This window comes from Zerene cesonia, chromosome 20 (genome assembly GCF_012273895.1).
Source record: "Zerene cesonia ecotype Mississippi chromosome 20, Zerene_cesonia_1.1, whole genome shotgun sequence".
NCBI lineage: Eukaryota > Metazoa > Arthropoda > Insecta > Lepidoptera > Pieridae > Zerene > Zerene cesonia.
The window spans coordinates 2,051,933-2,062,074 of NC_052121.1; the positions used below are offsets into that span (position 1 = coordinate 2,051,933).

Below are 10,142 nucleotides of genomic sequence, written 5' to 3' on the forward strand. Positions count from 1 at the left end.
GAAACACAGTAGCATTTACATGCTACCATTTCACGCCGATATTCTGTGGGGGTGTGGTACCTTCCCCGGTGCGAGCTGACCCAATTTATGCCGAAGCGTGCTCGACTCCCACTATAAAAATATAGAATGGATTTATATTTTTCTAAATTTGTATCTTGCCTTGCGTTGTGGCCCTTGCGGCAATGCAAGTGTCTATGTCTTGCCATAGTACTCAACATTACTACAATGGTCAACTATGTATGGTTTAGTGCTATATTATCTGTGTGTATATTATCTAGCTAAGAAATCAGACGGTCGAAGACTAGGGCGCAGGGCGACGAATGAGGGACTTATTGATTACATGCTGACCCAGCAATCGTTTTGCCAGGATATTCTTTTTACTAAAGAGTAAAACTGAAAAATAATAAAAATTTAAAACATCATATTTAAACGCTTTGGAGGAGTCTAGTTTCAACAACTGTTTTTGATTAATTTAATAATAGTATTATTTTATTCATATAGATGAATATACTTAATTCTATATGTAATAGAAGGTAAAACATCATAAATTGTTCATATTTATCATCATAATATCATAAAAAAAATGTTAATAGTGGTTGATTGGTCCATGATGTTCACACATCTATAGCTAAGTATCTGTACAATTTAAGCATTATTTATCGAAGTCGATTCGCAAATTGTCAGTAAAAATTTAGTAAATTTATATATAATTACTTATCACCAGTCATGATTCAATGGTATAATGTTATTCAAATAACTTTTTGTGCCATAATTTACCATTGTTTTCATCGCCAAGGCATATCGCCGTCATCGTATTTTCTGACGCAAACAAAATGTAATGAAGTCTCGGAATAAATTGTACATAACATTAATCTGATATTTTAAATTGATTGTATTATTTCGATGCAATAAGAATGATAACTTACTATAGATATAATTTGTATGTGAATATCGCAAACGAAGCGATAAAGCATACTAAGATATTTTTTACAATAATTATTATGCAATTTATTTTATTCGACTGTGCCAGAACGAGGGTTATGTTTTTAGAATTAGTATGTATTATGTAAGTATTTTATTTGTTTAAGAACAGATAGCTAAAATGCCTTTGATGTTATTTCAGTTGAATGCTTGTAAGAAGTATATTTGTTAAGTTTTTTTTTTTAACTTATAATTCAATTCTATGTAATTTTTGTATTACTGAGGGCTTCTTGAACTGTAGTGATCTTAATTTTTCTATTTTAATCGGTTTTTAACCGAAAGTTCTGTATAAACTAAGATCAGTTTTGAAAAAGCAAATAATTCGTTTTTAATTTATTGTAAGGTACAAATATATATTTTTTTTAAATCCCTGGTAGTTCAGTATATAAAAAAATAACCTTTGAAGATTATTATTTTTTATTTTTATCAGTATGCTATATCTATATCTTTTATATTTAAATAATTTAATTTATATATTTAATTAATATTTTTAAGCATCGAACAAACTTATACGGTTGTAAATTAGTACCTGTAGGATATTCTATATTGGAATTATATTGCTATCAAATTTGATCGTGATCGTTCGAAATTTGATCGATCGATCTTTTTCAAGCCTAATTTTAAAGAGAAATTTCTAATAAAAATTCACTGGTGCCTACTTACATCTCTAATAAACATAGATTTACCGTAACTTATACCTTCCAACATAGCTTGACGTTTCGGCCTATTTTTTAATACAATACATTTTGTCTTTACATACCTTCATTAAAGCGAAGCGCTGATCATCATCAATGCCCATAACAGCGTTAGAAGTTGGTGCCATTTTTTTATATTACGATTTCCGAACTTTTTCACAAACACAATATTGTTGGCGTCAATACGTGAACACGTTGCGCGCGCGGACACGCGAATGAACAGTGAATACGAAACGAAACGAATAACGATTGAAGACAGAAGAACGATACAATGAACGACGGCCGGATGCGGAATAAGCGCTACTTCTATTTAATATCGCTTTACTCTATGGCTCGGCATTCGGCAACCTACTATGTTACTAGGGTACGGGAACGGGAGTTCTTAGCTTTATAATTTTTTTAAATAGAGACATTTTTTATAAGATAAGATGAGATATGCAATAAGAGTTTTCTAAATCAATGCATATCCAATGCCTGCAAATTATTTACCTATTTAGAGATTTTGGGATATTTCGAAAATAAAATAAAAGTAATATTTAAGATAATTATAATATAAAATTATTCCAGTTTTTACATTTTTTTTCTTAGCAAAGTACGAAACTTGATTTGCTATGCAAACTCATTGTAACAAAATTAATACTCTTTCTAATATATACATTGGCGACCAACTCTAGTCATAATTTAAAACAGCACTTTAGTGGAAAATGCTGATTTGACTTGTAAATTCCATTTATAAACACAAACATAATACGTTCATTACCCCTCAGGGGTAGGAACAATTATAATAGGTAAGAGGTTTCAAATACTTTTTTAATGATTTTTTCTACTTGAATCTTTTCAGCATCCGACTTTTAAAGTCTCATATTGTTAAATACACCTAGAGAGTTGTCAAATATAAATATTCTTAATCATTTCATAACTGTGAAAATGACTCCGCCTCGCTCTGGTTCATCATCATGAACCTCTTTGTCACTGCCTTCAGGGTCTGATTCAGATCCAGAATCATCACTATCCTGCTCCTCAGTTCTTCTATAGGCTCCAAATTTCGAAGTATCATCTGGTAATGCAGGCATCTTTACACTTGCTCTTGCTAGCAGTTTCTCAGCGGCATGCATGGCTTCTATTTCTTTCAAATGTATATTGTACTCTTGCTGTAGTTTCAATGATTCTTCTAAGCTCAAGACTTTTGCTGGACCATGAACAATAGGTGGAGGGGTAGCTGCTGTAACTTCCCAATGTTTATGCTTTTTTCTCTGCAATTCTTTTTCTGGTTTGTGTACATCTGATGTTGTTGTCTTATATGGCTTGAACTGACCAGTCGGCTTTGGTTTAAAATTTTTATTTTCAGTTTTATCAACAATGTATTTAACATGAGGCACTTCTCCAATACTGAGTAGATCTTCAGGGGTAATGAGAGGTTTTTCAGGTGATAGAACTTTAACCTTCTTTTCTTCATTTGTTCTCTGACTTAAAATATGTAAAACCTCTTCAGGCTCACTGTCATCATCGGAATCAAGATATGTATTTTTGTTTTGTTCTACTTTACCTTGCCATTCTATATCTTGCACAGATTTCTCATCTATTGAGTTCAATTTTAAATTACTGAATAAATTACATGTTTGTTCTTCTTCTTCTTTGGCTTTTAATTCTGCTAAGATTTTGTCAACGAATGCTTGTATTTTTGCCCCTTTATCTGCTAATTTACTTATAAATGGCTTATTATTTAATAGTTTCAGCTGGCGATCTCTTAATTCAAGCAATTCTGCGATAGTTTTAGAAGAGAGATTGGCTATTTTTCCATCTATTTCACTTTTCGGAGGTGGCGGTAGAATACCGGGTATTTTCTTGTTTATTTTCTTCATCATATTTGATACTGTCATAATATGTAGTGTATGTGGAACAAATAAAGGATATTTGATGAAAATCTAAAATTACCTGCCCTCGAACATAAGCTGAATAACATTTAAATACTTTTGCTTAACTAGATACGAACCGTTTACATTTTAGTTTTTACCATCTATAATTTTATGACAAGTACGAACAAATATTTACAAATATAACCTAAACAAGTCAATGTCACGTACTTTGTTTTTAGTCTGTCAAACACAGAGATCCACAACGGCTTACGGCACAAAGTCAGTGTCACAGAGTCGGAAATAAGACGCTTATTACACTACACTAAATTAAGTCGTCGCTAATTTCAGGAAACCGTAATCGCTTTCAGCGAAATCGTGAAACAGCGAGTTATAACTTACAAACGCATAACTTTAAAATTTAGTTTAAAAGTTATGCGATTATTGCCTACTGACTTAATACGAATTTTGTAATTTTGTGTTATCACGGGTTAAAACAAATTTTTCTTTTGCACTTTAAAATGTTTATTCAATGTCTAAATTAAAAATAGTGTGAAGCCTCTAATTGTTTCATTGTTTCCAAATTTAGAAACGCAACTTAGTAAAGTGTAATAAGCGCAATAGATTATCTATGTAAGAGGGCTGTGATTTGAGATATCAGATTCGTGACACTCGAATGTTGACAATTGACACCTGAATTATAAAAAATATTGATTCAATTTTGTTTGTGATTTACGTAAAAGTTAAAAATTTACTAAATGTTATTTGCGTGACGAATGCTTTACCGTAAGAATAAGTTTAATATTTGATATGGAAAGTTTGGAAATAAGGCAAATTTATATATAACTTGAAATCACACTGTTTGTTTCTTTGGCGATTGTTCTGGATATCTTCATACGTACTAAGAAGATACCTCTTTTTTAAGTGCTTAAAAATGGATAATACTACGGTAATCATTTTTTTATTACACTTATGGCTTACAATTGTATATTTAAATAATTCTATTACCATACTAACTTGTTTTCATATTAATTTCATTTGCAGTTTAGTCTGAATTTTCGTTTTCTTCCAGATACCCCTGCATTTAGACCCTGTCAAGCCAATGGATTTGTGTGACAAGCGGCTCTGGATTGGCAATCTGGACACCAGAGTTAATGAGTATGTTTTAATTAACAAGATATCACTATGTGGCTAATGGATTTCATGTTAACATTCAGTAACTGGTTTATAGGCCAGTAGATTACAGGTAGTAGGCCTTCTAATCAGGCCTATATGGACTGTGTCTGACTGTGGATGCAATGTTGTTAAAGACAATATAATTACAGAATTTCATTCTTATCATCATCATCATCATCATCATGAGGCCATACATGTTCCCACTGCAGGAAAACAGGCCTCAAGGCCAGGTTCAGGCCATAATCTACCAGGCTTGTCAATTGTGGGTTGGTAGAAGTCACATGTTGTTGAACTTTTGATCCTTTGACATGCCGGTTTCCTCACAATGTTTTCCTTTACCATTTTCGTTCTTGTCTTTATTTCTATGAATAACTGATTATCTATGATTTTATTCTAGCTAAAAAATACCATTGTAATTACAATCACTGTAAAAACAAACAAACTCTATTTAGGACCTGGAGATTAGATGGAACAGACAGCCAAAGTAAATAAATTTTTCTTGCTGCAATATTCCATTACTGTAAAACTTATTTCTATCAAGCTTTGAATATGAAATCAAATATAATTTCATTTAATTCATAATATAGAAACATAAAAAAGTAATATTTAGAAAAATGGGTTACCTGGAAAAGATCATCTCAGATCAGATCTCTTAAGTGACAGAGTTGCCCACTGTCAAAATTCTATTCCATCATCATTGTTCATCATCAAAGTGTAGGTATACGATAACCAACATCAAAAAGGGAGAACTTAAGTTTCTCAATTCGACCATATTTTTAATAGTTATTATCTAATATAGTCTTTATATCGCCATGTTTGTTACCAAACTCCTTCAAAACACCTGGACCAATGTATATTTTGTGTTCATATTAAGTAGAATTGGTAGTTTTCTACAACTAAATAATAAGAGCAAGACAGAAAAAATTTATAATGTTATGTACTATCTCAACAATCATCATTTGCATTGAACATTTCATTAAACGACACCCAATTCTCCTTACCGGTATCAACTACTGAAAATGGTCCGGGTGTACGGCAACATCGAGAAGTTCGACATGCTGTTCCACCGGAGCGGGCCCAACGCGGGGCAGCCGCGCGGCTTCGCGTTTGTCACGTACAAGATGCGACAGGATGCTGTGCAAGCAATGAACTCATTGAACGGACAGCTGTTGGGTAACAAGCGAATGTGTGTGAAGTTCGCTAAAAATGCAGCGGTGAGTGCTCGATTTGTTTTCATATGATGAATTTCAAGCTTAAGATTATGTTTTTTACTACCACAAATTCTGTAGTGGATTGATATTCCATTGTTAATGGGTTACAGAGGAAAAACTGTCACCTATTACTTTGAATATTTCAATTAATAAATACTTGTACGTGTTTATAAATTATTTTTATTTTTTAAAGTGCACTGAAATAAAAATGAACTTATTATTTTATCCGTAACAGGAGGATCAAGATAAGCCAAAACCAGAACTCGGAATAGCAGCATTAACAGCAGCAAAGCCAGAGTTAAAGCTGAGCAAGAAGACAGCGATACAGTCAATAGAAGCTAAACTGAAAATGATGGAGAATATGAAAGCGGGCGATGATTTCGTAATTAATAAATTAGCGGCACACGAAGCACCAATCATTACTCAATATCAATCGAAACAACATCAACCAAATAAAACCATAACATCATTTAAACGAAGACATCCTTACCATAAAAAGAGATAATTGATTATTTATTTTCATGTATTTATACATTTTAAAGCTATTTGGACATGGCCAATTTTACGCCATTAATAATATTTTGAATTTATTCTACAAATAGCAATTTGAAATCATATGAAAATTGTACAATGTGAATTTGGTAGGATTAATTTATAGAAGTTCTTATGTAAAATACTAAACAGTTCTTTTTTAGGATTAGTTTGAGTAAGTTCAATGTTGTGTCGTGTTTTAAGTATAACAAGCCTTGTGTTCATTAGAATTGTAATCTCAATAAGATACTTTCTGTATGTGAAGTTACCATTATTTATATATTTTCAAATACTTGTTCATGTTTTTGTATTCATCTTCACCATCATCATCATCAGCAGCCAATATATGTTCCCACTGCTGGGACACAGGCTTCCTTAAGGGTTCAGGTCATAATCCACCACTCTGGATTGGCAGCTATTAAAATAAAATAATGAGCACCACATGGCAATTATTTAAAAAAATGTGGATAACAAATATTTTTGTAAACCTCAATTTTATCCCCACTTGAGGAAGAAATCGGGTCTAATTTTTTTCTTTATACAATGGCGATATGCTGCGCCACTCTCACAATATAGACAAATCAAATAATATAGATACCATCCGTTTAACTATTTGCATTACCAAGCATGCTAAATAAACATACATGGAACCATACAATCAAACATAATCCGACTTTTTGCGCTGTCGGGCAATAAATAATACGATCAATTATTGTTTTTAAAAAACAATGTTTGACTGATTTCAAAATTTAGTTTTCAAATTTCACTTCTGAAACTCGATAGTTAGCTCTTCAAATATTTATTGTATTTTTACATCAATAGCAACTGACCACTCTAAATAATCATTATTTGGTGTATCTAATTACTTTGGCACAAATATTATTTTTTCTTTACTAAGACCAGTATTAAATATCTTGTGAAAGGCACACCATAGTTTCATGTTAAATGTTATATTTGTGATAAAACATGGATTCTAAATTAAAATGTTCTATTTATGATATTATTTGGATTTTAAAACTATGGTAGTTCTCAATAAGAAATGAACAATACTCACAAGCAACATTAAATTATGGTCTGCCTTATCTACTAGTATAATTATTTTTTTTATTTAAATTGTACTTGAGTATTTGAATAATTAGGCATTAATTTATTCTTGTCGTATTACAATCTCTTCATCAAGAAAATTTTAAATTATAGAGACTTGTTCAAAATAAATGAAATTATCACAAATGTTAAGGTAAGAGAGTGAAATAAAAAAACTTATATTAATAATTATGTAGTTTTATTTTTCTACATATTTTTCATTATAAAATAACGATGCAAACAAGTTTATGCCTACTGGGCATAAAAAGCACTGGAAATAGTGGTTTGTACCAATATTTACACTACACTTATTATATAGATATAAAAAGCGTTTAGGCATATAATATAAATTTAATATAAATATCTGTTCTTGTAAAATACACATTCAGTATCTATTTTACATACTGTTACTGTATAAAAGTGAAATTCAGAATATTGATATTATATTTACAATTTTAATCTTAATAAATATTTTAATTTATCAGACTTATATCAACTTTTCTGGTAGAGCTGCCGATTTCTATGAAAAAAAAAAATGTACATGAATACAACAAAATTAGCATTGATTTTTTAAGTATTTTTTTTTTATTGTATCGTCCAAAGATGACCCTGCTTCTTGGTCAGTCAAATTAGATACATGACACCAGTAATTTTTTCAATCACAATAACAACAAAATATAATAAAAAAGAGTTTTAATAGGCAGCTCTATCAACACAATTACATTAAAATGGATTCACTGGTTTTAAAACCGGGCGATACACAATTTGATAGCGAGCTGGCTAATCTCTGGGATGGACTTGGTATTAAATAGTCATCATCTTCAGCTTCCAATTTCTTCTTTAGACTGGAGTACTGGGTTTCGTCGTCACCATCTTTCAGCAAATCTTTATATTCTATGCACAATGGCCATATTATTTTACCAGATCTAGAAACAATAGAAGACTTGTTAAAAAAAGAAGGAATTAAGTAGTGGTAAAATAATGTTAGGCCTTTTATTTTTGTTATTGGATTTTAAGTATACATAATGAATTAAATGCGCTTGTTTAGTTTATGTTTTCTCTTGATCATTCAGAGAACTACAGTTGTTTGTCGACTCTTTGTAGAAACTGAACCAAAAACTTTGTTATGATTTAAAAGTGCTTCTAAAATAAGTCGTAATCGAAGAAAATATAAATATCTGAGTTTATTCTTATTAAAAATAAAAAAAAAATAGCTTGGCCGCAACCTTGACCGCCACAAAAATATGTTATGAAGATAAGATACACTGTTGACACAAATTGATTAAAATTTTCTAAGGTTTGTGGCATAAAGAAATAGTGTTGTTTAGAAATGATTTTTCATAAACCAAAAAGGTACTAATTATTCTAACATCAGTATACACAATATATACAAAGGGTACTTTTTTTCCTCTTAAACGCATATATTTGATAAAATCTCTGCAATTACAACAGTAACAAAAGTTATACTTAAATACACACTTGTTAATCTATATGCTAATCACTCATAGAAAAAAACACAGCTTTTACTTCCTAAATTCACGAAATACTAGTTGTTACCCATGGCTTCGCCCGTAGGTCATGAACATTCACATCGAAATGAGGGCTGGGGCTAGATACATAACATAAACGGCTCCTATGTGATGTAAAAAGGCAAACAAACAATATCGAATTTATAATATTCGTAAGGTATGTAATAGTAACTACTACTTACATAGGCAAAGTATAAGGGTCATACGGGAACCACTCGTCATACTGCACTGCACTATGCAGCGAGTATCTAGTGTTCTTCTCAATGATTGCTTGACAGTAGACCACTTGGTGCGACCTGGTGACGGAGGCGAAGGCTCTGGTCACTTGGGGAGGGCAGGTGCGAAGTGGGTTTAGTGGACATGTCACCAAGCGTGCTAGGTTTAGGGATTCTACGAAGTTGTAACCTGAAATGTGAAAATAATTATTGATATTGTACAAAACCCAAATTCATTGTAAGATTAAAATTATTAACGTAAATTAACGTATTTCCTTGTGTAAAACTACCAATAAATCTTATAACATTAAATAGACACTCGCATATTGCTCATGAAATACAACCTCAGTAATAAAAGTCATTAACCTTGAGTATAGAAATATTAATTTACTACTTCGATAACATTCAATTAACAATCACTTACTTTCTTTACTCATAAAAAGGTGATGATTCTTGAACGCCACAAGATAGAAAATAGCATGGCATATAGCGTGAAAGGCGCCGTGAACCTTTGTATTATCATTCACTGACGTCTCTTGAGTAGCAGTTATATAACCATGGCACCAATCAGCCATCGTCTTTAAGTGGTGTATTAACCTCGTGTTTGCTACCCTGACACACCTAGCTAGAAGCCCGGCCAAGTGACTTGCAGCAGTTTTTCTGGTGGTTAGGGCTCCGGGCCCCAGGCCGTGCAGTCCGGCCGCTATAGTCCAGAGGTTGTTGAATATTCTGTCTGCACATTGCTGGTTTATTGATATTGTGTATAGTAGGAGGAATTGGACATGCCTAGAAATAAAGTGTAGGTTAAATAAGGGGCCATCCATAAATTACGTCACGCGAATTTTAGAACTTTTCTACCCCTCCCCCC

General features: G+C 31.9%; 4 protein-coding genes across 4 annotated transcripts in view; 1 reads left to right on the forward strand and 3 right to left on the reverse strand.

Moving 5' to 3' along the window:
• The window catches only part of LOC119835205 (SEC14-like protein 2), a 38,581-nt gene extending 36,621 nt beyond the window's left edge, over positions 1–1,960 (reverse strand). Inside the window, exon 1 of the mRNA XM_038359904.1 lies at positions 1,742–1,960. Within this exon, the coding sequence (XP_038215832.1) occupies positions 1,742–1,804 (63 nt within the window). The 5' untranslated portion in view covers positions 1,805–1,960. The remainder of the gene's footprint in view (positions 1–1,741) is intronic.
• Positions 1,961–2,206: 246 nt separating this feature from the next.
• Positions 2,207–3,754, reverse strand: LOC119835300. The gene has a single exon (XM_038360043.1). The coding sequence runs from the start codon at positions 3,554–3,556 to the stop codon at positions 2,585–2,587; it is 972 nt and encodes a 323-aa protein (XP_038215971.1). The 5' UTR covers positions 3,557–3,754; the 3' UTR covers positions 2,207–2,584.
• A 442-nt stretch (positions 3,755–4,196) lies between these two features.
• On the forward strand, positions 4,197–7,333 carry LOC119834915 (probable RNA-binding protein 18). Its single transcript, XM_038359449.1, has 4 exons — positions 4,197–4,478; positions 4,602–4,687; positions 5,709–5,919; positions 6,152–7,333. Exons 1-4 carry the CDS (start codon positions 4,464–4,466, stop codon positions 6,419–6,421), a joined length of 582 nt encoding a protein of 193 aa, XP_038215377.1. The 5' UTR covers positions 4,197–4,463; the 3' UTR covers positions 6,422–7,333.
• A 372-nt stretch (positions 7,334–7,705) lies between these two features.
• LOC119834914 (RNA polymerase I-specific transcription initiation factor RRN3) overlaps positions 7,706–10,142 on the reverse strand; it is a 7,393-nt gene continuing 4,956 nt past the window's right edge. Inside the window, exons 5-7 of the mRNA XM_038359448.1 lie at positions 9,699–10,060; positions 9,242–9,464; positions 7,706–8,456 (exon numbers count right to left, since the gene is read on the reverse strand). Coding sequence (XP_038215376.1) covers positions 8,249–8,456; positions 9,242–9,464; positions 9,699–10,060 — 793 coding nt within the window. The 3' untranslated portion in view covers positions 7,706–8,248. The remainder of the gene's footprint in view (positions 8,457–9,241; positions 9,465–9,698; positions 10,061–10,142) is intronic.

What these genes read in the sequence shown, in the direction of transcription:
- LOC119835300 (XM_038360043.1), bottom strand. Translation starts at nt 3,556, where the DNA reads ATGACAGTATCAAATATGATGAAGAAAATAAACAAGAAAATACCCGGT.
- LOC119834915 (XM_038359449.1), top strand. An exon ending in CTGGACACCAGAGTTAATGA is followed by an intron (nt 4,688 to 5,708) that starts GTATGTTTTAAT and finishes TTCTCCTTACCG; the next exon opens with GTATCAACTACTGAAAATGG. An exon ending in AGTTCGCTAAAAATGCAGCG is followed by an intron (nt 5,920 to 6,151) that starts GTGAGTGCTCGA and finishes TATCCGTAACAG; the next exon opens with GAGGATCAAGATAAGCCAAA.